Source organism: Callorhinus ursinus, unplaced genomic scaffold (genome assembly GCF_003265705.2).
Source record: "Callorhinus ursinus isolate GAN/ISIS: 27379988/994484 unplaced genomic scaffold, GSC_fseal_2.0 scaffold23, whole genome shotgun sequence".
Lineage (NCBI taxonomy): Eukaryota > Metazoa > Chordata > Mammalia > Carnivora > Otariidae > Callorhinus > Callorhinus ursinus.
This window is the reverse complement of record NW_027397085.1, coordinates 7315417-7341403: the sequence shown is the minus strand read 5'-3', so window position 1 is coordinate 7341403 and position 25987 is coordinate 7315417. Positions and strand designations below refer to the sequence as shown.

Here is a 25987-nt window from a genome sequence, read left to right as displayed (position 1 = left end):
CACCTTTCTTACAGAGTTACTCACACTTTTATAAAGATATTATTCTCTCCAGTATACTAACAAAGAGACTGAAGATCAAGAAGAATTAAGTGGCTTGCCCAGAGTTACAAAGCTGTACAGTAGCAGTCAGCATCTCTAGTCTGTTTTCTGTCATTATGTCTCCGTTTTTCAAAGTCTGGGTGATGACTTAGGTGCTTTGTGGTCATGGCATTTAATTGCACTGACTCACACAGTAAGAAAGCTCCTGTGTTATTTTCATCCAACCTTCTGATATGGAGAACAACTCAGTCTGGAGGTAGTGTGTCTTAACCCCTCTCTAACACTTGCTAATCTCAGTTTTTATCTAGAGAGCTTACCCCTGAGGGTCAGAGTCTTGAGCAAATAACAGTGTAGAGCAGGAGTTTAATTACATTATCTTTTTTTCATTATGTTTATCTTAGGGATATGTTCTATTTATAAGTGATATTAGTGTTTCCATTTGTACAGCAGTAAAAAATTTCATTGAAAATAAACCTAAATAAAAGAAACAGAGCTAAAGAAAATTACATAAATAAAAGTAATGGTGGTTCAATACATGACAGTGGGTTCCAATGGCTGACCTCTGGAAAACAATGCTCCTTACCAAACCTCCTCCCCCAATTATGGGTTGCTGCTGGCCTTACCTCTCTAACAGAAATTGAAGGTCTTCTCTTGACCAAGAAGGGATCTGTTACCATTTCACTTGGGAATTCTTTGTCACTGTTCACTGGTGAATGTGGCTCACCATTGAGCTTGTCCCAGACCTCAACTGCTGTGGGCCAGATGGTATCTTATTCCCCACTGATCAGACTGGCAATGTAGGAAGGAATCATGGTTTTTGGCTGCCCACTGTGTCTCCCATGCCAGAGTTTCAGGAAAGAGCTAAGAGGAAAGTGTGTATCACCAATAAATCATGGTAGTTAATAGGTAAGACAATGGGCTAATTTGGAAATCTTAGCCTATCCAGGTGATTTTTTTTTTTTACTAACATGCATTCTAGTATTAAAACTATATTGACTAGTCTAATTTCCATCCAGTCCTCTTTAAGTTTCTAATCCTGCAGTCTTTTATAATAGTACCATGTTTGTACATTTTGTTCCTTCTTCACCATCACAACCCCTTCCTGGAACAGAAGCTATATTCAGAAGATCTGTGAGAAATGGTTGTAGATGGGCTGCCTTTAAACATTTTTATGTGTTCTAAACACAAAGGCAATAAAAATTCCCAATGCCACATATATTTTTAAAGATATCATTGTCACATGAAATAATTTTGCTTGTGTGTCCCCCAGGGAACTGAAAAGTACATTATAGTCACTGTAATCCTGCTGGGAGAGAGACAGTATCTTCTATTTATTCTTTGTTATGCCTGATACTATCTGTTCAGCATATTATTAAGAAAAGAAATCTGTATCTAGAAAAATGCATCTGTATTCCTCTCATTTCCCATGAGCACCACAAAGCCAGTATTTTTTTTTTTAACCATTGGGACTTGCAGAGTAGGGTCCAATGCCTGAACAATATTAGGGTTAGGTTTTGCATTTTTGATGTATTAAGTGAAGGTGGAAAATACTGGTAAATATGTCTTCTTAAGTCCACAAGGTCAAAGAAAAGACAGGTTCCATCTTCCTGGGCGGGGTACCGCCAGCACTACACCCGCTGTGCTATCTATCACAGCACCTGAGAATCTAGTTTCATCACAGGCGGGACACGAGGCAGAGGCCTGACTTGTGCACCTCGTACAAGGTAAATATCCCCACTGTAATAATGGAAACCCATCCCATGCTCCTGCACAAGCCGGGTGAGTGTATGCAGCCGGCAGTGGGTGTGTGGGGGGTGTAGGTGGGTAGTGTTTTCCCCCTTCGCGGCTGCAGCGGGGACCCTTAGGGTCCCCCAGGCCCTTGACTCTCGGCCCTGCCCTGACCATTGTCCGCACACCTCTTCCCTCCAGCTTCCGGGCCGCCGGCGAGATGATTTGCTGCAGATGACATCAGCCCTGGGCCAACGGCTGGAAGAGCGGAGGCAGCCACCGCGTGAGGATGTGCCGGGTGGTCCTTTCCTCCTCCTCTTCCTCCTCCTCCCGGCTCCCAGCCTAGTCTCCGTATAAAAGCGGCGCCGCCTCCCCGCCCTCTCTCACTCCCCGCTCCTCTCCGCCGCTCGCTCTAGGAGAGGGCGGAGGGGGAGGCGGCGCGCAGCGCCAGGAGGAGGGGGGACGCAGGGGGCGGAGCCGAGACAGCACCTTCGGAGATAATCCTTTCTACTGCCGCAGAAGAGACGAGCGGCGGGACCCAGACACTTCGCCGAGGCACAGCGGGCCGGCAGGATGGCGACCGTGGTGGTGGAAGCCGCCGAGCCGGAGCCGTCCGGCAGCATCGCCAACCCGGCGGCGTCCACCTCGCCTAGCCTGTCGCATCGCTTCCTCGACAGCAAGTTCTACCTGCTGGTGGTCGTCGGCGAAATCGTGACCGAGGAGCACCTACGGCGCGCCATCGGCAACATCGAACTCGGTAAGAGGCCCTGAGTCCCCAGGGGACGCGCTCGAGGAGACGGGCAAACGCGACCCCACCCAGGGCGCGACGGCCACCCTACTTCTCAGGCGCGCCCCGCACCCGCACCTCTCCCCGCCACCCCCCGCACTCAGTCCGGATTCTTTTTTGGGCTAATTTCGGAGAATAATGCGAGTTGTTAGATTTGAGACCCAGTGGGAGAGTCTCTCCTAACCTTGAGGGCTCTGTCATCAGGCTGGGTCTGCAGATCCGAACTGGCCACCGCCTCCCCTGCTAAATGAAATGCAGGTGTCGGAGGAGCAGAGGCCCAAACCGCAGGGAGCAAAAGGGGCGGGGGGGGGGCTTGATGCCAACACTGCTTTTAGTCCTCTCCTGTCCCCCGCAAAATACTGGGACTCCCCTCTCCCCCTCGCCGGCAGACCATGTGCCAGTGCCCGCGTGGGAATCATCTTCACCGCAGTCACCGCAGCCCCCGAGAAATGCCTTTTCTGGCTTAAAACCTCCCGATTTGGTCTTTCCTCGCAATGACTAGGCTAGTCCTGGGGCCACGCCCGCTTCCCCCCCCCCCCACCTCCACCCGGGACGCAGGGATGGAGAACCGCCTGCGCTTGGTTCCCAGACGGCGCCCGCCTCGCTACCGCCCCTGGGACCCTGGTTGCAGCTTTCAGAAAGGACAATGGGACCCCAAGTTGTGGGGTGGAGCTTCTTCTTTCAAAAGTCTCAGCCTCGGTAGTGATGGCTTAGGGGGAAGAGGGCTGGGGGGGGGGTGTCGGCGGGTAGGGCCAGCGCCTCGCCCGGTGCGCGCACTAGGAGCGCGCTCTGCAGAGGCCGAATAGCGGTTCGCCCAGAACCCTGGGCGGGGCCGTGAGGGCCCGGCAGGCTCAGCCTCAGGCGCGCGACCGACCCGCCCCCCAGCCCCACCCGGGTTGCCGCAGTGCCCCCATCCGCTCGCCACACCTGCCCCCCGCACTGCGGCGCCCCCATCGGGCGCGGTCGGCCGGGCGTGCGCTCCGCCCGGGCCTCGGGCTTGGTGCTGCATACCCCCACTTCTCCCTCGGCCCGGCTTTGTTGCGCTCGAAGCCCCCCGAGTGGGCAGCTCTGGTCTCTGCCTTTGCCTTCACCCCTGGCGTTCCAGACCTCCCCTCGCCCCTGACAGAGGTCGCCAGGTCCCTCCGCAGCCCCAGCCCGCACTCTATTCTCTTGGGGTGGTGCTGAAACGTTTCTGCCTGGAGACACCGGCTGGTGGGCGTGGTGCAGTCCGCACTGCGGTCTCTACGGCAGCCCGGGGCGGACAAAGGGCGTTCACGCAGCCCTCGTTCCCCGCTCCCGGCACCCCCCACCCCCATAAAAGATGAAAGGAAAACCTTATTTTCGATGAAAAAAATTAAAGCTTGTTTTCCGACTCTGCATTTGGAAACGGCCGCTTGTCCCCAGAACAAAAGGCTGCAGGGTGGGGACTGGAGTTGCAGACCTGGTTCTTTTGTTTAACTTTAAAGCACTGATTTTCCCTTTCAGCTTAAAAAAAAAAAAAAAAAAAAGAAAAAGAAAAAAAGCAGCATGGAGTCGTGTAATTTTGTTCGAAAAAAATTCAAGAATAAGATTTCAATAGCGAAATGCCTTATTTGAGCATCTCAAAAACCCTTCATTTTCAAACTATAGGCCTTTAATGTGGTCCCTTCTTAGTTTGCACATTTTCTCCTTGGAAAATTTCACCCGTACTGACTTTGGGTGTGGCTGCTATATGAATCAATGATTTTGGATTAAAAACAATTATTGTCAGCACCGTTGCCGGGCAATAATAATACATTAGGAGGTGCTTTGCTATCTATAAGATTTTCAGAACCACCCGATGTGGTGCCCATTTTAGAGATGGGGGCCCAGAGAGGCAGGAAGGATAGGGGACCCGCTCAAGGTCACGTCACTCCTCAGTGACAGAAGTGCCAGCACTGCACCGGTACCGGTTTTCTCTGTCATGATGTTAGTGCAGAGCAGACAAACATCAGAGGAAGATCAAACAGGGCAGTTTTCAGAGCTTGCCTTTGTATAGCCACCCACTTGTGGGCAGCGCCCTGTGCAGGGAGGTGGCTCAGCAATCACCTTCCTACCGTAATTATCTTCTTGCTTTGTTACTGTGTTGATCATCCTTTCAGTACCCCATTCCTCAGGGGGTTTATTCAGTCTGCTTCTGTTTGCGGGAAAAAATAGATGCATCCAGGTAGTGCTATGAAGTGCCCTGTCTTTACACCTTTTCACACTATTAGCGTGCAGGAATAAAATTCAGATTTATCTTTCTGACGTTAATTTTTTTAATTTATTGAAGTAATATATAGAGAGGAAAAGGCACAAATCACAGATGAGGAGCTCAGTGAATTTTCACAAAATGAACACACCTGTGTTACCTAGATCAAGAAACAGGCATTGCTGGGATCCCGGAAGCCCCCTTATGTTCCCTTTTCAATCACTGTGCCTTCCTGATTTTTAATTCTCTAATTTGGTCAGGTTTTTGCACAAAACTCCAAAATTGCTGTATTGAGCCCATTAACAATCAATCAAGTGAGGGAGCAGAGCCATTTCCTCACGCCCAGTAACAGATGCTGCTTTTCCTCTGGAGATTGCTCTCCTGGGTCCCGGGGTCTCAGATGCAGCTCAAGCTACGGGCGGGGCCTTCCAGTACTAAGCGAAATTGCTCCCCTAGCTCTTCAGAGTCTGAGATGACTTAGCAACAGGGTAGGCTGGCTCTGTTTCCCTGTGCCTGACACACTCGCCGCGGCCTCAGCCTGCAGGTCCCAGCTGGGCGTCCTCCAGAGGTCACTCTGAGACCACTGCTATTGTTGCTGGGGCCTGCAGGCCTCCTTGTGGGCCAGAGTTGTGTGGAGCAAGATGGAGATGCTCCGGGGGATTCGGCTCCCAATGAGGGCTGCAGGCTGGGAATGCAGTGCATCTTTTGTTAGGCTTCCTTCCTGTTTCCCCTCCCATTTTGACTGATGTTCTGTGGGTTTGGAGACCCTGGTGACTTGGAATTTTGCCATCTGATTACTGAGGGTTCTTTGGGAAGCCTAGAAAATAAACCTGTAGGAAGATGGTGGTAATGCAATAAATCGACAGGCCTGAAACATCCCCATGTGGATGCTTCGTAAAGCTTTTTGAAACCACAGAAGAGAGATGGTTCTTCATTTTCTCAACTGTATTATTCAAAATGTGCAATGTAAGGTTTGCTCATATCTTCTCAAGTTTGAAACAATCGTCTTCCCTTGGGCTGGTCTAGCTTTATTTTGTGAGGTATGCAGCACTTTATGCCAAACCACTGTCGTTACCACCAAATGCCACTCCTTGGCACCTCTTTCGCCCTCTTCCTAATTAGCCCCCAACTTAGACTTAATAGCCATCCCCATTTTTAGCACAGCCTCCACTCCTCCAGTTTATTTTAGGACATTGACTACATATATCCATGGCTTGCAGACTGAATTCTAGAGCCTTATGAAAGTTTTCATTGCTTTATTTTATTGCTTTATAGGAATTAAGACATATAAAGAATAGTGTCAGTTTGACATTTTCAGTTGCTGGTAAAGAGTGTAACTTTTCTCTGGTTAAGGTTGGGAATCAACAAGATTTGTTTATAAAAAGATAGGTGTGTGTAACATCTACTGCCCTGGATTTTGAAATATAAGTTTAGCTGATTACATTGTAACCTTCTGATGTTACTTTATTGATTGTCTTCAGTTCAAGATGGTCAAGAGAATTAAGAACCCAGGAAAGATCTGGGCTTTAATTTTCATTTTGTTTTAACAGGAAAAAAACCAACACATGGTGAAGGTTAGAAGAAGTGTTGGAGAGCGTTATATATGTTATGTTCATCTTTATACTTTTCAAAGTCAAAAGGCAGATGGATTTCTGCTTGTACTGCTTAATTGGTATTATCTGGTAAGGGTTCTATGATCCATGCTGAAATCCAAGCCAGTCCCCAAATGTAAGGTCATTAAATTGATGATTCATTCTTAATCTTCTCTAAAGGCTTCCTTTTTAAATAAGTTCTAACTTTTAGACCAATAATAATTATAAATCACTTCTTTTGTTTGTTTCCAATGTGGGAAGCTATCAAAACATCTAAATTATTTATCATCAATGCTTTCAAATGATGAACTCTATGTAAGGTGTTGCCTGCATTGCATATATGTTATGAACATCGAGTTGTTGGCTTAAGAAAAAGAAAAAAAAGCCAGTTGAAAGTTTGGTCAAGGGAAAAAATAGGAAAACTTTGAGAAGTAAACCTTGAATTTAGCTCTTTTTTTGTTTTAATTCTGTTTCTTTAGTTTATGATTCTAATCTGCCTCCTGATCACTTTTTTAGCATAGTTTTACAGATCAAATCTTACAGTTCATAGGTTAACCATTTAGGTACTAGCAAAAAATATCCCAAAGCCTATGGATCAGAGGGATTTTTTAAAAAGTTCATAGGGAAAAAAAAGTCAAGTTTCAAAGGCCCAAATAACTGTCAGGTAGAACCCATGTGCCATTTCAACATGTAATGAATGATCATTTTCCTGGTTTTTCCAACTTATTGTCTCTTTTAGGAATATAGATTTTAGTCTTTAAATGGGAGGTGCTTTTTAAAAATTGTTGGTTTTATTAAATAACCATGCAAAATGCTTGCATGATTGGTAGGCTTGGCAAGATATAACCTGTATAAAGTAAGGGAAAGTGGCTCTTCATTGTTCACCCTGACTTGTCCTGTAATGAACACCCCCCCCGCCACACACACACACACACACACACACACACACACACACACAGGCTTTTCATTTCTTCCTTTTCGATCTGTAAACTTTAGGTGCACTTTAGCCTCCCTTTTGTGCCTTGCTTTCCCCTGGATTCAGAGAACTGAGATAAGAAGATCTTTGTTACCCTCAGTCCCCTTGGCTGGAGGACTGGCCTTCAGACAGTGGTGGTTCTACCGCTGGGCACCAGCCCCAGATTAGGTGGGAGAATTCTCAGGATGCCTAGCCATAAGTCAGTTCCCAGGGGTGACAGGTGTCCTCTGGGCCTAGAAATTTAATAAATGGAGGTTGACCTTCAGTTGGTGGAGTTGTTCTGTTCTGCCCCGACGTAGGTAAGCCAGTAAGCGGCACAGTCTTCATAGAGTGCTGGAGAAGCAAAGGCTCAGGAAAGAGAGTGTGGCAAGAGCCAAAGATATTTTTCTGTCCTGTAAGCTGTAGAGGGCCTACTGTTGGCTTCCTGTTAGGCACAGAGGGAAGATATATAAACCTACTAAATGCAATAGGAGCCTTCATTGAGAAATAGTATTTCTCTTTACTGTATCATCCAGTAGAAGGTACAAAGTATATTATTTCTAAAATTGGTATAGAAAGTGGCCTCATTCCAAAATTTTCCTTTCCAACTAAAATAACCAGTAAGTCCTTTGTAACCTTTATTTTATAAGTGGTAGTAGTGAATTATGCATTGTTAAGACATAATTTGGCTGGAAATTGCTCCTTTGAAAAGAGAACCCTAAATTTTTAGTTTCATTGGCAGTAAAAAATCTGAGATATATTATTTTTATCGGCCTTTTACTAGTGTAATTTAAAAATCAATTTCTAGGTGGTTTTTCTGTTTTGTGCTTTTTCCCTTGTTAAATTACAAATCATACAGCCAGGAGTTTATGAAATATAAAGCAAACATTTAATTGCATATGTCATGACAAGTTAATTGAAGTCGAGGGGAAAATGGCAAACAATAATATAAGAGCAAGTCTACATATAACCCTAGATGAAGTCTTTCAAATGATGGAGCAATTTGGACATAACGTAGAACAAAGGCAGAAAAATCGTATGAATTTAATTTAAATACATATGTCTCATTATTAACTTAGTGAGCCAATTTGACAAGCCAGGAGATAAAGTGGCGCTCAGACCTGGCGCACAGAGAATCCAGTTAACAATTACCAATTAAGCAGCTCAGACAGGAGCTTGAACGTTTTTCATACTAGCCCAGTATATAGTGTATACGTTGAAGTAAAATATTCTAATGAATTCAGAACTCTCAACCTGTCAAGCTTCCTGTGAAACAAAAAGAACCCATTTATCATTTCTGCACTAAAAAGATCTGCAAAATCTCAACATGCCTTTCTTGTTAAAATTTAAATACTCCATTAGCACAAATGCAAGCTGAGGCTGTTGCTGTTTCCAGGGAGACCCATAAAATTCTCCTTTATAATTTAGTGTCTCTTTAGGAATGTTAACTCTTCCACACCTGAATTCTTCCCATGGATTGCATGATCAGTTTCTGTCTCTAATTGGTGGACATGCATCTATTTGAAAATATTCCTCACAGTTGAAAGGTGTTTGGTGTATAATCTGAAGATAGTCTAGATGTGCAGTCAACTGAGTTTCCAGAATCTTTGTGTAATACATTTTATACATATACAAGACACACATATACATATATATACACACACACACGTAAAAGCATACACACACGCGTATCTTGTTTCTTTGCAAGATAAGAAGACTGAACAAGATATAAATGGGGGTAAATACAGACAGGCATTAAGGATTTATGGGTGTGTTTAAATAATGCACTGCCATTTATACTCCCAAGTCTGTTTGAATGACTAATGACCAGCAAAAGTGATTAAATGACCCTGTGTTTATTTAGAGACAGTTTGTCTGCTATATTTTACCTGGAGGTTCAAGCCCCTGCTCTTAGTAGGTATGCAATAAATGGCTGTTGTTGCAATTGAGGATGCTCCATGCAACGGTACAATCATGGATACTGCCTAAGGGCTCCACCATGAGCTACCTATTTGGGAAAGTATAAAGATACATAAAAAATACATTAAAAAATACTACATAATACATAAAAAATAATACATTAAAAAAACACATTCCAGAGTTTTGTGGTTTCCCAGTTTTCCCTGGCTTGCTCCCCAGTTCTCCCTTCTTCCATGTCCTCCGGGGTCCCTCTGGCCATCTCCTGTAGAAGGACAGGGGGAGAAGGAGATGAGGGAGGTAGGGTATCCAAGTTCCTCCCACCCCAGCCTAGTGAATGGAAGGAAGCCTGAATGTGTGTGGGAAGAGACAGTTCGTGGCCCCTGGCTCTGTAGAATTTTTTTTAAAGTGTAAAATGTTGCCACATTTTTTGCCTCTGGATAAGAAAATTGAGTACAACTAACAATTGTGAATGAGAGAACTACCTGCCAAGCTAGTCAGGTAAAATAAATGAAGGGGCGGACAGAGAGGGCAAGTCTTTAAGATTGAGATCCAGTCTTCTTATCAAAGATCGCGCACATTTTGGATTGGTATCTGGGAGTTGAGAAACCCAGGTCAAAAATGGGATGGGTAAAGAAAAGAAACCATGTGTGCGCACAAAATGCATGTGCACACTGCAAACACTACCATTTTGAAAACAAAAGCCTGGATTTGAATGCCAGCCCCCCCACCCTCACTCTCCATTTCCTTGCCACCTACGAGTGGACCCTGCGAAGCCTAGAGATGATCTGGTGGCCTCCTCACTGCTATAGAACTTAACCATCTTCCTGTCCTTTCTACTCCTTCCCTAGAGTAAAGCCTGTCATTTTCCTAATAACTGTTTTCTTTACTCTCCCAGAAAAGCTGCATTGACATTTTATGAGGGGCAGAAGTTCAGTCCACACTGCTTGTTATCCCTCTTTTGTGGCCTGGTAGGGAGACCTCCCCAGCCCTCGCATTTTGTGGGCATCCCCTGCTAGCCACCAAGCTCTTCAGAAAAGAAGTTTCCACATCCTCCCTTAAAGCCTGAGAAATGTCACAATGATGTTTTGCAAACCACTCTGAAATGACTAACTGGAACTCTGTCAATTCTCCTCCTTTCCCTCCTTAGGAATCCGATCATGGGACACCAACCTGATTGAATGCAACCTGGACCAAGAACTGAAACTTTTTGTGTCTCGACACTCTGCTAGATTCTCTCCTGAAGTGCCAGGTGAGGCTGTGGTTCAGTGTTAGTCAGCCTAGACTTTGAAAGGACCGGGGAACAGGCCAATGACCGGAAAGCTTTGCCCAGGGCATCAAAAAGACTTTCCTCTTACTGCTAAAGGTTTCTTTATATTTGTTATTATTAACTAGGTTAGCCAGAAGCAACCTTTTAAGAAAGCCAATTCTAAGTTATCACTGTGTGAGTTATCTATTTTGTGGATTCTTAGTGAAAAGTTTTAAAGTTCTGGGATCTATCTATCTATCTATCTATCTCATCATTTCATCATTGCATTGTCACCCACTTTTCTTGGTGTGGGTAAAAGAGTCTGAAATTCCAAACTGCTATTAAAATAGCCTTTTTTTCAGAGACGAAAAAGAATACTGCAGAGTAAAGGTAAGGATACAAAAATTAGGTTACATGTGGAGATGCTACCAGTAGCCAGCCGCCTCAGTAGGGTGGTACTCTGACCTCTGTCTCTAGGCCTGGGGATGAACAGAGACTGGCCCACCTTACCTTCCTCTTGTGAGCAGTGATCCATAGTTCTCCCTCTTGGTCACCTTTGAGGATTATGAGCAGAGGTGCTGGCCCATAAAGACTCCCAACCTGTGTTTCTCAAAAGCTCTGCCATTGATCTATCACAGACAGCCGTCTTGCATTTTATTTCTTGGATCTCACTTAAATTTTTATGTGAAATAGAGAAAGCTCTTTTCTGTCTACATGATTCTGTTGTATGATTGCTAATTTTATTGGCATTGGTATAAAATCAGGATGGTGTTCTGCCTGTTTTTGATTGATTACATCATATTCCCTTAACCTTCTACATACTGAGATTTGAAACCACTTATCGAATGTCATGGCTTCATGAATCACACTCGGCTGCAGCAATCTGCCCGTGGGACTACCCTGGTTCTTCTTTTTGAGTTTGATGTTAGAATGAAATCCCATACATTTCAGTTGTCCGAATGAATTGTTGCTTTCAAGCACAGAATTGAGTAAATGTGCTAAGAAAAACGTAGAAGAAACTGGTTCGTTAAAAGTTAACTTGCTGCAAAGCCACGTGAAAAATCAGCTTTTAAGCAACTTTGCTTTGAGGAAAAAAAAAATGATCCAGAGACTATCAGACAGCACATGACTTGATGAAGTAAAGGTACAGTATATGGTTGCTTCTTGCGTTATTGTGTTGTGTTTTTTTGTCTTGCACATCTCTATAACTTTTAAAAACATCTCACAAAAATAGGGGCACCTGGGTGGTTCAGACATTAAGCATCTGCCTTCGGCTCAGGTCAGGACCCCCGGGGTCCTGGGATCAAGCCCCGCACCGGGCTCCCTGCTCCGCGGGAAGCCTGCTTCTCCCTCTCTCACTCCCCCTGCTTGTGTTCCCTCTCTCGCTGTGTCTCTCTCTGTCAAATAAATAAATAAATAAGGTCTTAAAAAAAAACTCACAAAAATTAAAAAAAGAGAAGTACCCTTTTCCAACAAGTATGTTTCGAAATGGAAAAGGCAAGTTTTTATCGTTTCTCTGTGGATTGTTCTGGCTTTCTTACTAAGAATGTTTGTAAAACTACCTTTTTTTTTTTTTAAACAAGTCATGTGATTCCTATTGTGTTCATTCATCCTTGGATTGACTTGGCAAAATGACAGCTGTGTATTGCAAAATGAAAGGCTTGCAAGAACTGCTGAAGAATTTACCATTTCTGGACCAAAGACCTAAAATTACTCTTGTGGACTCAGAAGGTCAGGTCCTCCCAACCACCACTTTAGCCCAGGGTACCTTGTTTTCCCTCCTTTTGCTGCTCTTTCCTGTTACCTACCTAGCTGTGTATCAGTGCTGTGCTAGCCACTATGTCTAGAGATGGGCCTCTGGACATGCAGCAGTCCTACCATTCTTGCTGACTTGGACAGGGTGTGTGTTAGGACCTTCCCTTTTAAGCCTAAGAGCTCACTATGCAGGGCCGGGCCTCCCCGCTGAGGACTGAACATCTAGAACCAAGCCATGGGAGTATAGCCCTTGTGTGGGGAGCACTCAGAGTGGCATGAAGGTTTTTAACCAAGACTACAGTAGATGAGGGAAGCACAGGTCAGATTCAGTTTCAGGTAAGTAAGTGTGTTTTGGAGAAAAGAGATGTCATGTTAGAAGACATGGATGCAGAACGGGGTGAGTGGACATTGCAGGCTGTTCACTGGATTAGACCCAAAGAAACCTTTAGCTTTTCCTGAACAAACAGGCCTAGATTTTAGGGGAAATTGGAAGTCTGTTTTTAAGTGGGTCCAAGTCTAATGGTCTCCCTCACCCCCTGAAATTCTGTAGGAACTAGTGTCTGTACCTTAGGCCCCTAAAGTGGAGCCAGCTGAATCTCTACATTGAGAGTTTCAAGATTCTAAGTTAACCTAGAGGCAAGGAGCAAGGTGAAGGATGGATTCCTTAAACACATAAAGCCATTCAGCCAGTCAGTTAGGAAATAATTAAATAGCACCTATACTGTGCCAGGCACTAAGGGGTGAGGGTCTGTGAGCACACAGTGATGAACAAAACCCACATGGTCACTGTTTTTCTTGGGAGAGAGGGGGCATCCAGCAGTCACATGTGGACTAGCATAAAGTCCTGCATCCAGTCCGAACAGTTTGTGTTTCGTTGGGTTTTTTAGGCCAGCAGAGTTACAGTCAAATATTCATTGTCTTCCCTGACACAAAGAGATTAGGAGCTAGGGTTGCTCTTTTTTTTTTTTTTTTTTTTTTTTAAAGCTTTTATTTTTTTTTTTGACACACAGAGAGAGAGAGAGAGCACAAGCAGGGGGAGCAGCAGGCAGAGGGAGAAGCAGGCTCCCTGCTGAGCAGGGAGCCCGATGCGGGACTCGATCCCAGGACCCTGGGATCATGATCTGAGCTGAAGGCAGACGCTTAACCGGCTGAGCCACCCAGGCACCCCTAGGGTTGCTCTCTCATCTGTTTTTCGTTCATGTTATTATTCCTTTGTTGTTGTTTTTAAGCACTGGAGATCACTTATCAAACACTGGTGGTAGCCTCCCAGGCAGCTGACAGATCATGCGGGTGGCACCAGCTCCTGTATGTCTGATACTAGTTTACCTCTTGTATTAATTTTTAAAGATGATTGTGAGATTCAGTTGGCTATTTCTTCAGGATTGCAGGTCTCATTCAAGCCCACTCTGGAAGATTTAGTCATCTTGAACAAAAATATCCTTTGAGCAGGAAGCTGGAACAGGAGTGCTTTCTCTGTACAAGATGGGGGTCGGATTGTATGAATGGTGAGGTGGTGGTTCCCCGAGTTCCCCGGAACTGAGTCCTGGGATCACTAAGCCTCCCCAGCTCTGGCATACTATAAGTTTTGGAACGATCAGTCGTCCAGGCCATCTTTTACTCTCTGGAACCTATTGCAGCATTGACTTGCCTAAAGATCACTCAGCAAACACCTGCTTTGAGCCCAGAGCTGGTCTGCTGTTTTGCCCTGTTGTAAAACCATTCTTGGCCACATCTAAGTTGGGGTCCAGCAAGACTAGTTATCTTGAGAGAAGAGGTTAGGTACTCCATCATGAATCCTCTCCAGTCTTTTACTCAAGGGAAGTCCAATAATTGAGTCTTTTCAAAATAAAGCCATCATCTTGTTTCCTTATATTTATGAATTCCAGTACTATCAAAAGTCTTTATATATTATAGCATGTGTTTTGTACCTTAATCATGTTGGCTGAGAATCATTTTTGTAAGTCTCACCATAAGAGTAGAGCTAGGCTTACCATGCTGTATAGCACTTATTTCATTCTCTATTCTTATTTGCTTTTTTCCCCTAATGTAACTTTAAATCTTTTATTATAACAATAGAGAAGGATATCTCCTAGTGGTTCTAAGAAGCACCCCATGATTATCTGTGCTAGGCATCATTTCAAAACATCAAACAAGTACAAATCAATCTCAGAGCAAGGGGCAGCAGAGTGAAAATTAATTTCAGTTTTCTTTTTTCCATCATTTGCCACTTCTATCTGCCTATTAAAGTAATTTTAAAAATTTGATAACCCAAATCCTCCCCACCAACATAGCATAACGGTTAAGAGTGGGTATTCTGGAGCTAACCTACCTGAGTTTTGATCCTAGCTGACATTTATTGGCTATAGGGTGTTGGGCAAGTTACTTAATCATTCTATGCCTCAGTTTTAGTGTCTGTAAAATAGGGACAGACACTTCTACCTCATAGTTCTACCTCATAGAACTTTCGTGAGGGTCAAATGAGTGAATGCGTGTAAAGATCTTCAAATAGTGCTTTGTCACGTGGTAAAACAGTAAATGTAAGTTAGTGTTCCAAGTGTCTCTTTCGTTGGAAATGTATTTGAGTTGGGTATTTGCTGATTATTATTATTATCTGGGGGGCTTTAGACATTGGCTGGCTTCCTTTTTGTAATAGTACTAAAATTTGTATCAAAGATGTTTTTCAGAGAAACAATTGCCCCAGTATTATCAGAAGACACATAGCTGCCGGTTGTGGGTAGGGGGCAGCAACACTGTATGACTGAGTTTAGGAAGGTCCTTTGAGCATGAGAGCAAAAAGGAGGCAATGTGTTAAGGTGCTGGCATAGCAGAACCTTTGGGCAGCGCTGGAGACCGTTTGTAAAATGGTCCTGTTGGTGCCCGTGCCAAGATGCTGATGTCAGTGAGGATGCTAGCATGCTTTCTCACTGTGATAATCCATCCCTGGGTAACTTCTGCCCCTCCATTCAAGTACTTGGTTCTCTCTCCAATCAACAAGTGGCCATAGACCTTGTCAATTTTAAGAAGCCAAGATTTCTGGTGGATTATTTTCTTAGTCAATGGAATCAATAGTAAGACTTGGCATATTTACATTTTGTCAATAATTTTGTAATTTAGGAATTATCACACTCACGAAGATCTTTGTGCAATGTGATTGGTTTTGTAATGTGTCTACGGGTGATTCTGCTTAAGAACCCATGCCTTTTCTCTGGAAGATACACAAACCACGGCTGAGGATCCTTGGATTTGTGTGGCATGACTGCTAAAAATATCTGGCCTCTAGATTGGTTTTTGATGGAGAATTAAAATCAAGCCTTTTGAATTTAAGTCATATGAATCCTCTACTCCCTCTGACATCAATGAGGCAAGGTTTTACAATATTTGCCAGTAGAATGATAAGAAAATGCTGACGTGCTCTCAGAAGAGGTCTAAGAATATTTTTAGTTGCCTTCTCTGTCAGTCTAGACTTGGATGTTTAGTCTGTCGTACAGAATTATAGCTTAATTGTATGTGCCTAGAATACGTCAACTGCTCTATGACAGTGAGTAATGAATGTGTTTTCAGCCCCATTCCCAATCTTAAAACAATAAAGCACACAAATACACGTTTAGTTGCGTGCAGGAGGTTGACTTAACCCTCACGCAACCTGTGATTTCCTACGGAAGGCAAATACTTGATCTTCCTTTTCTCTCTCTGTCTCTGGCTCTGTCTCTCTCTCCCACGTTGCACATGCATATGTACAGACGCTCGCCCACATGCCCACAGGGCTCATCTTTTCTCATTGCACCATCATCCAAGGTTACGGGAGGAACCCTGGTAGGAGAAGAAAACCACAAACACAGTGCCTTATTCTGTGGAAGCAACCAGACCTCTGTTTAACATCCATTGAGGTCAATGTGTGTGCCTGGGAAGGGAACTTCCATTTTCATGCAAACCACTGGCCTTTCTCCCACTTGCCCCCTGCCCTCAGCCTTCCCACCCGGTTGTGGTTGGCTGGTGGAGAATTGGCAGCCCCTCCCGCTCCACTGCTCCCATTCATACATTGCAGCCTGAACATGGAGCTTGGAATGGCCTGGTCACCCCCACCTGCATTTAGTTGAAACAGTGAAAGGGCCAAGCTTTCTGTGGTGAAGAACCAGAATTTTGTAGTGTATGCAACACAAGGCGTAAACTCCTGCAAGGTTTATATTTTGGTCACACACTAGTGTGATTTTTTTTTTTTTTTTCTGGTGTAGGTGTGGCCAACGGAGAGGAATAACTTGGTGTTTCATTGCCATGTTCGTGTGCCTTCATTCCTCAGGGTTGTTAATGATGGCTCATTCAGACCACCCTGGAAATACCTATTCATCTCACTTTTTTTTCCTAGAGTAAAAAGAGTGTTTTAGTCTGCTGGCTGTAATGGTTCTGAAGCCATTCCTAATGGGCACTGTGAAACCACTCAGCACAGATACACTCAGGCAGGAAGGTGGCAGAAAAGTGGCTCCCCGGGCCCAGTAGCCATTTTGGGGTATGTTAATAACCCCGCCATTAAATCCAACTAAGTGGATTTCAGAACAGCTGTTAACATGGCCAACCAAGGACAGCCTCTCATGCTGAATGTTAGTGCTTTTGTCTTCATTTCCAGAGAACAAAGAAAGCCCATGGTTTTTTGCTGGTAGAGATTTATTGTTGTTGTTTTGTTTGTTTTTCTTTTTAAAGCAGCAACATCAGCAAACCATCAAGCAACTCCAGCAAGTCCCTTTGCTTTTTCTTGCCTTGCATGCTGGAAATAAGGATGAAAGATGAGGAATAAAGTATAAACTAATAGATTGCTTTAAATAAATGGCAAGTAGTATTTTTTAGTGCTTATTATTAGGCAAGGAATTGTTCAGGGATGTATGGAAGAATGAGGTATCCCACTGTTGACGGTTTACTTGGGAAAATAAATCATTCACAGCTTTAAAGAACACTAACAAAGAGTATTTTCTTAATTTACAAAGTGCGTAAAAGAGAGAGAGAGGGAGGGAGGGAGAAAGAAGCAGATTTACTCAAATCCTTATAGAAGATAAGGGGTAAGAATGGAGATCATAACAAGCATTGCATTTTGATTGTTCAAGGGCAGATTTAGTCATAATGACAAAGGTTACCCAGGTACCGGCACCGCCTCCCCCAGCCACAACCCAGGGCTAATTAAACGCTACCTAGGCAACCATCAAGTATCCTCAAACATCATACTCCCGGGCTTACGCCTTTTGTTTTCTCTCTGTGGTCTAAGGGTAATTTCTATTGCGTGTGAAGTCAGATTTCCATGGTCCTAGAGAAATGTGAGAAAGTGAGAAGCGCCCCTGGGGAAGCACAATTAAAAATGGCCCATAGGCACTGCGGAAATTAACATAAACACAAGACAAAAATAATGTTGTTTTTATAAAGTATTCCAACCTATGTTAAAGACCTGCCTACAGTGAGGACTGCCAAGAGGTCGGCTGACGGAAAATGCACCAAGAGGCCACACATGATTTAAACATAAAATTGCCTAATTAAAAATAAACACTACAAGCCTAGGGCAAGCGGTGTTTTATTGGATGTGTCTCCTCTCTGCCGTTGTACCACACCTCATTTTAAAAGACTCCCACTGAGGTTGCCTCTAAGAATTGCCCTGTGGGGTTAATTTCCTTGAGGGCTCAGATAAAATATGAACTACCCAAAGACTGCCTCCGTTTGGCAAGTTCTCCGAACCTGCCCTTTATCAGCAGGTTGGCATTGGAGGCCGTCAGTAGATGAGCCACAATTGAGCATTTTGGACCCAATTCATGGATTCTTTGTTTGCATGTCACAGGGATAGTCTGGGGAAGGAACTGCTGCTCCCCAGAGGGACCCCTCTTTTCTAGTGTACTTTGCCCCAAGCACACTGCTCCATACAGACGTTGCTTTTTGGTTCCTGAAATGGCAGTCAATGGAAATGTCACATTTGGGGAAGTTCACTTGAGAGCAATAAAGCTGAAGATGGAATGGATTTTGTAGCCCAGGCCAACAACATGCTCTTGGTGCAGAGCTCCTCAGCCATTTTGAGCATTGTGTTTTGCCTTCTAAACTCTCCTGGGGTTTGACGTCTATAAAAGACCAGGGAAACGTGAAAACTGCTTGCTGGAACGCCTCCCTTTTTAATGTTTGTGACCAAGCACGAGAAGGCTGTGGGAAGGGAAGGAGGCGGGGAGGGATTCCTTATCATATACTGATCCATCGGAAAGAAGATGATCTTTTCACAGTATATGATACATCTTTTTTAGAAGGTGCCCTATTATGAGCCAGTCTATCATTACATATTTATGTAACTAGTGTCTGCAGCAAGACACTGTTTCATTTCCTGGCTCTGCAGTCCATAAGAAGATGTGTATATAATCCTGGCCTGAGAGTTATTTACAATTGAATGTGGAAATAAGATAACTAACAGAAGTGAGTGTATAGTATGTGTCAAATGGGAATTTTGCGGGAGGATCCTTCTGTAAATTGTTTGTTCAGGCTATTTTAAAAAGTACACATGCATAAAAATATGCACCAAAATTGTACTAACCTGTGCAAATTGAGGCATAAATACAACAGATCTAAGGTACTGGTTTCTCTTTGTGACCACGGAATTTTGGATCCAAACTGAATTAATTATTCCCTAGTATGGAGCTACATGTTAAGTTAAGCCCTTTATGAAAAGACTGCATTGCCCTTTTAAGGATTCACCCCCTCGGAAAGCATGTGAGAACAAAGCTGCTGAACTCAATGTACAGGCTTGATTTCATCTTTGGGTGCTGAAAAATTGTCCATTGGTAGACTCTGAAGACACTTGGGAGAGATCGTGAAAGGGAAAGATTTTGTGAAAATAAATCTGCAGTAAGTGGTTCAGTGCCCCGAGGCTAAGATGGGCACTTTGGAGATGGAAAGCACCTGATTCAGTTGTTCCTATATCCAGAGAAGCAGTGAGGGAATGTCTGTTGGGAGCTGCTTCCCAGGTCTCTCCCCTGTCCGGAGAGTTCTCGGAGCCTGACCTCATGCTGCAGCTCTGGGGCACCTGAAACCATTGTTGCCCATGTAGCCCCCTGAAAAGTTGCTGGGAGGCCTTTCCTCTTTTGCAACATAAAGGGGTTAGACTAGATGAGGGTATCTGGAATTTCGTTCTGCCAGCTGATAGTTCTATAAAACAAGAGATGGTCAGTGGAGAAGTCCACGGTGAAGTAAGTCTGGGAACTATGGCACATGAGATCTTATTTTTGAGCAGCCATAAAGTATGTAACTGCATGTAAATAAGCTTGTTTAATTTTGTATAACCATACGTTGCCTTAACATATTTGACTAGTCACTTTGACCATCACTCTTTCCCAGGGATCTAGATTTCTATAGAACACGGTTTGAGAGAGGATGGACTAAGCGATCTCTGAGTCCCTTCCAGTTTTTTATATTCCATGTTTCCCTTCCATTTTTTTATATTCCATGTTGCCTTGAATTTTTACTAAATTGTCTCGTCACTGACATGTAGAGGAGAATTTGTCCTATTCCCTGTGTAGCTTAAAATGGTTTTTAATCCAGCTTTTAAAATATCAATGAAAGAATTTAGTTTAGAAAATCTGTCTGTCCCATCTGCTAGGATTAGTTTTAGGGGGAGATGCACAGCGTTGTGACACTTAGGCTGATTTCCCAGGGGGTATTCTTGGCCCTTGGCTTTTCCCATCTGTCTTTACCTTGCAGACAAACCAAACAAGACAAAACTTAATCATGTTTGCACAATGCCAAACACCTGCATGGAGAGTATTTCAAAAGTCAAATTCATGAGTGTTTTATCTACATAATGCCAAACAGGAAATAGCTACATTTTTTTTCCATTAAAATTAGAATTTCCACATTGATGTTTGGTACTGCATTAAGCCTTAGATTAGCTACTTACTCACAGATCTTTGGAAGGAGGCTAAAGATTGAACCTCATGAGTTCATCTGTCGGTTGAGTGTGTTAAAAGTGCCAGGGATGTCATTTGTTACGGACAATTGAGAATGGCCTGCATTTTAATAAGCATGATCAGCTATGCATATCTTGTCATGTGAACCACCAATTAGCACAATGTAATCTAACAAGTCACTGCATGTAGATAGGAATGCCCTTGGGAAGCAAAGCTCAAACCAAATCATTACTGACAGTGTACAACTTGCATGCAGGTAATCATTGTCAGAAAGCCATGATTATACAGAAGGAAAAGTGATTTTTATGGTAATTCATCATATGATTGACTGTTGGTATCTAATACCTTTAAGGTAACATTTTCAATTTGTCTTATTTCTAATATGGTCATGTTTGCAAAGAAAGTTTAATTCACTCACCAGAACCTACTAATATTTTTACGGCAAACCTTACAGAGTTTTCTAAAACCTAAATGAAATAAAATATATACAACAACATTCATGATATTCTCTTTGTGGATGAGAAGAATGGTGGTTTGGTTCATCAAATATTCTTGTTAAGAGAGGGTTGCCAATAATTCCTTGGGTGATTATTATCTTTTTAAGTTTTGGAATCCAGAATCCAGTAATACAGTCCTTTCTGTTATATGAACACCTCAAATTTATCTAGAATGTACTTAGACTTTCTAAACCAAATTTATATGAGAGCCCAGGATATACTTAAACTAGAGAACATCCCCTAGAAATCTGTTATTCATTTTTCCTCCAAAATAGAGTGGTATTTTCAAAGGTGGCTTTTAAAAAAAGTCATTGCACTCATTGGGCAGATATTGGCATTGTATTTTTTTTATTATTATGTTATGTTAATCACCATACATTACATCATTAGTTTTTGATGTAGCGCTCCATGATTCATTGTTTGCGTATAACACCCAGTGCTCCATGCAGAACGTGCCCTCTTTAATACCCATCACCAGGCTAACCCATCCCCCACCCCCCTCCCCTCTAGAACCCTCAGTTTGTTTCTCAGAGTGACATTGGCATTGTATTGAAGCACGGCCAAGAGAGACTCACTCCCACAAAAGAATACACTTTGCCCCCTCCATGGAACCCAACCATAGAATAATCTAACTGAGCCTTTCTTGGATAATTCAGGAAGAAAGTTCTCTGTGCCTCAGGTCCTCATTTGAATACTAGTGGTAACTACACTGTCCATGTGGGGGTTTGCTGTTTAGAAGTGAGTTCTTACTACTGAAACATTAATGTACAAACCGTTTATATTGAGTTGGCCAGATGGTCACATCCATATAGGTATGATTTTATTTCTGTAGAAAACAACAGGTATCCCTGGCTGTTATATTGCTTTAGAAAAAGAGTCATTGGCTCTAGATATCATAAAAAGGACCCGGAACTGTCTCTGTAGAGAAATAGACCACGGCATTTTTCTAGGTAGCTTTAAGAAAAATCTCAGTTTGCTACGTATGCATTAGCCTGCTGCATTTACATTGTCCTGTTTTATGTACAACTGGTGCACCCCACTCCTAAGTCCCAACCGTTTCTCCTTCCTACTTCCTAAATCTCTTGTCCATGAACACTTAAGTTTTTTAAAGAGATAATTGTCTTATCCATTGCACCATCTCCCTCCTGATGAGCTAATGAACACAAAAACCCAACCAAGTGGTGGGAAAAATGAGAAGTGAGATAATTTTTAAAGGCTTATTGCCTGTGCTTTCAGATTGTCCAGAATAGCTGTAGATCTTAGGAGTAGGTTGTATGGCTAAAATTATGTGGACATTTGCATGCACATATGTAATTACATGTGTGTATGTGTATGTGAATGCTTTTGCTTTTATATTATTTCAAAAACATCATTTCCTTTTAAAGAAGGCTTAGATCATCCAAGTCAATATCTGTTGATGAGAAAGGGATATTTCATGTGGGTTCACCTCCTGTCCTTCCATTGCTTTCTCTGGATCACTCATGCCTTTTCCCCCACTTCATGTCACCTATTTCCCTCCGGTTTCTCTTCTCTTCTTCTTCCCCTTTTCCCTAGTTTTTGCTCTGCACTCTAATTACAGCCTTCTTTGCTACAAATAATGGTGGTTTGGGTTATTATAAAACATCTAGGGAGATAGTTGTCTGCTTTTTAAAAGGAGCATTGCATTATCTATTACACATATTATTATTCTGTGCCTTATTTTTGTTTTATTATTTTATACATAGAACAGAGACTCTTTGGAGCCTTTGGAATAACATTCCAGCATATAAATATGCGGGAAATAATTTGGCAAATTGACTCACTCCGAGGTTATTTAGAAATATGATTCCATCATCAGATAGAAATTTTTGTTGCTGGAATCTTTTAGCCAGCAAATGGATTTTCTATGCTTGGTAAGCAGACTCATCAAAAATATGACATTAGTTATCTGCCTATCCCCCCTCTCAAGTTACAATTTACAACTTAAAAGGAAGGAAAAGAAAAAAACAACCAAACAAAAACTTACTTTGAGTAGGTCTGAGAGTGGAAAACATTGAGACCAAAGAGCTTGAATCAGGTAACCATAGGGCTAGATATTTTAATCTTTCAGGACTGTACTTTCCAGAAATGACTTTTTTCCCAATCGCAATTGAATGATACGAGGAATGCAACTATCTCTTAACCACAGAACTAAGGAGGCCTTAGGCTAATGCCCCTTGGTAAAGAGCCTTAGAATAGTGCCTGGCATATAGTACTGGCTTAGAACTCGTATGACAGGGCGCCTGGGTGGCTCAGATGGTTAAGTGTCTGCCTTCGGCTCAGGTCGTGATCCCAGGGTCCTGGGATCGAGTCCCGCATCAGGCTCCCTGCCCCTTGGGAGCCTGCTTCTCCCTCTGCCCCTCTCTCTCTCTCTCTCTCTCTGTCTCTCATGAATAAATAAATAAAATCTTTAAAACAAACAAACAAACAAAAAAAGAACTCGTATGACAATGAATGATGAGGTGTTACGGGTTTGAGAAACTATAATTAGCTCCTTGGTTTGAAAAATAAGCTGCATAAGAAGTCTGAAAATTTGCACTGATTCTTTATATTGCAAACAATTTCTTTATTATGGATTTCCTTTAAACACTGAGGTGTGGCAAAATATTTATTTACAAACTATCAATTACTTTCAAAGTCTTGGCAACCTAGAAGCTCTGGTTAAGAGCCAGTGTCTTGAGAAACAATGGACAGAAACTTTGGAAGGTTGGGGTGGAGGGTAGAAAATCTAAGCTCTAATCCCACTTCTGCTGCTAGGTAGATATAGGCTCCTCTGGACAAATTACTTAGCATTTATGAATTTAAGTTTTATTATCTCTGTTTCTTTTATATTATATTTAATTTTCTGTGATAGAATATTAAACTATCGTGAAAAAAGCCATTCAAGTACTTAAAGAATGGCTTGTATGTCAAGTTGGTAAGCATAGCTAATGTGTAAAGCCAGGATGTGTTATTTGTATAAAGTTCTTTGGAATTCTTAAGATACAGTAACTAGCTTGGCTGAACAGTGAGTGAAAACATGTACACTCAGTCTGTTCTTTCTACAAATATATATTCCTTGTTTCATGGGATCGATCTGGTACGGCATCAAATAAGCAAACTAAATATATCCACAGTTCCTACTTGGTCTCCCACGGAGCTCACAGTCAAGGTAAGGAGGTAGACATTAATCAAATAGTCATACAGATATGTATCACAATCTGTGTTAAGTACCAGGGAAGAGAATACAGTGCTATATAAAGATGTAAAAGAGGAAACTGACCTAGTAAGGGAAAAGTGAGAGGCCTTTGGAGTTGCGATTTGTGATGGATGCTTTTTATTTTTTATGTAAGACATTGTACACTGTATTTATGTTTCCCTTTTAATGCAACATTAGCAATTCTCCCTAGTGTTATGGGTTCTAGAGTGTACCGATATTTCTTGAATTTCACAGAGATCAATGCGGGGTTACATTAGTGTATTTCTTAGGAAACAGGAACAATTACATAGATGTGATTTAAAAAGATTTCTCTGAAGATACGAACATTCTTGTAAAGATTCCACCACTTTGCCCCCTGAAGGGAGAATGAAAGTAAAAGAGGACTATCTGAATATTCACTGGCCTCTTAAAAGCATGGGACTAATTACAAATAGGCCACCCTGCAAAAATCCTGATGATAGAGAAGCAAGGCAACCAAAATTACTGGATCAGAATTTGAAGGTTTGTGTTGTGACCAGTTATGGTTCCTGAGTCCCTCTGGAGCGTACCTTAGGTACATGATGCTTAGAGGTTCCATACCTTCTTCCCAGCATCTTCCGGGTGCCTACTTCAGGGATACTTGGTGACTGTCAAGGCTCTGTAGCCAACTACCTTGTACTGATGTTTCCTTTACTCAGAAAATTTATAAACAGCTTCTCGCATCACATCTCTGATCATTTGTCATTTACCTTCTGGTTTAAGCATCTACTTTTCTTCCATGGCGATTGGTATCTCTTGGTCCTACTTGAGGATATATCTAACACCTTGACTTTTGTATATAAAAATATTTATCCTGTAGGGGCGCCTGGGTGGCTCAGTTGGTTAAGCGACTGCCTTCGGCTCAGGTCATGATCCTGGAGCCCCGGGATCGAGTCCCACATCGGGCTCCCTACTCGGCGGGGAGTCTGCTTCTCCCTCTGACCTTCCCCCCTCTCATGCTCTCTCTCTCTCTCTCTCTAATAAAATAAATAAATAAAAATCTTTAAAAATATATATATTTCTCCTGTAACTTGTAGGATATGACTGAAGCAAATAGCCCAGCTATTGTCTGAAACCAGTGCCCCTTATTGGAAAAAATAAAACCCGCCTTCACCATTAAGTCCAATATAGAAGAGACTTTCTTGTTCTATATGGGGTTTATTATGGAGGTGTTAAAAATTCAGTCACAGGCAGATTACCTTTATCAGTCCGTGGCTCCTCCCAAACCTTGGCTACTCTCCTGACTCTATCTGAAATTAAAATATGTTGTAAAGAAATGTTGAGTTACAGGTATTTCTCATTACTTTTTTTCCAAAATGGTCTGAACTGTTTCAGTCTGCAGACTTCAGCCTTTTTCGAGTAGCAAACTTCTTTTCCGTTTATCCTTTTCATTGTTTCTGTTCCCGTTCTTCTGAGTTCGGCCTTAAAAACATGTATTACTCTCATCATAGAACTTGTCTTTGTGCTCCTCCTTGGTCTCATCATTTTTCTCTTCTATCTTTGGCAACACGTTTGCCCTGTGCATCGTCAGTGTTCTGCAGTGGTCATTCTGCTCTCCACTTCCTTGGATATAGATTTCCATTCTGCTATTGCATTTTGTCTTTCCTGCGATTCTTTTGTTGATTCCATGGGCTTCTTTTTAAATCTCTGCCTGGGATTCAGCTCAGTCTATTGTCATTGTTCTCTGTCCTCTCATAGAGACTGTGTCATCTTTTGTAGACACCAAGTATCATTTTTGAACAATTTTATTTTGTTCCCTAGAGAGTCTTTTTTAGAGATAGGGTTTTCCATGAAGCCTCAAGACAATGCTCGTTTTTTCTCGTGCTGCAGAATCTTTTCGAAGGTCCCATTTTTTCTATTTATTTTCTCTTTCTAATACAGGGAGAGGTCTGCCCAGACTCAGCATTTGCTAACAGAGAGGCTTGTCAGGACTCCTTAGCTGTTCTCACTGCCCGCTTGGGTCCTGACACTTTCATCCTTTCACACTTAGAACCTGTAAGTCAGATTTGGGTGCACATCCCCCAGCCCGTGTCCCTGGTCCAGCACGCATTAATTTGCCGGCCTGGGAAGAGATGGTTCACTGTCAGAGCTGCTGCCTCTGCTAGAGA

The 25987-nt window shown here is 42.7% G+C and overlaps 1 protein-coding gene across 1 annotated transcript in view; it reads left to right on the top strand.

Annotated features, from left to right (window-relative positions):
- Positions 1–2161: 2161 nt before the first annotated feature.
- Positions 2162–25987, top strand: part of MAP1B (microtubule associated protein 1B) — a 90668-nt gene continuing 66842 nt past the window's right edge. Inside the window, exons 1-2 of the mRNA XM_025892880.2 lie at positions 2162–2524; positions 10378–10479. Coding sequence (XP_025748665.2) covers positions 2341–2524; positions 10378–10479 — 286 coding nt within the window. The 5' untranslated portion in view covers positions 2162–2340. The remainder of the gene's footprint in view (positions 2525–10377; positions 10480–25987) is intronic.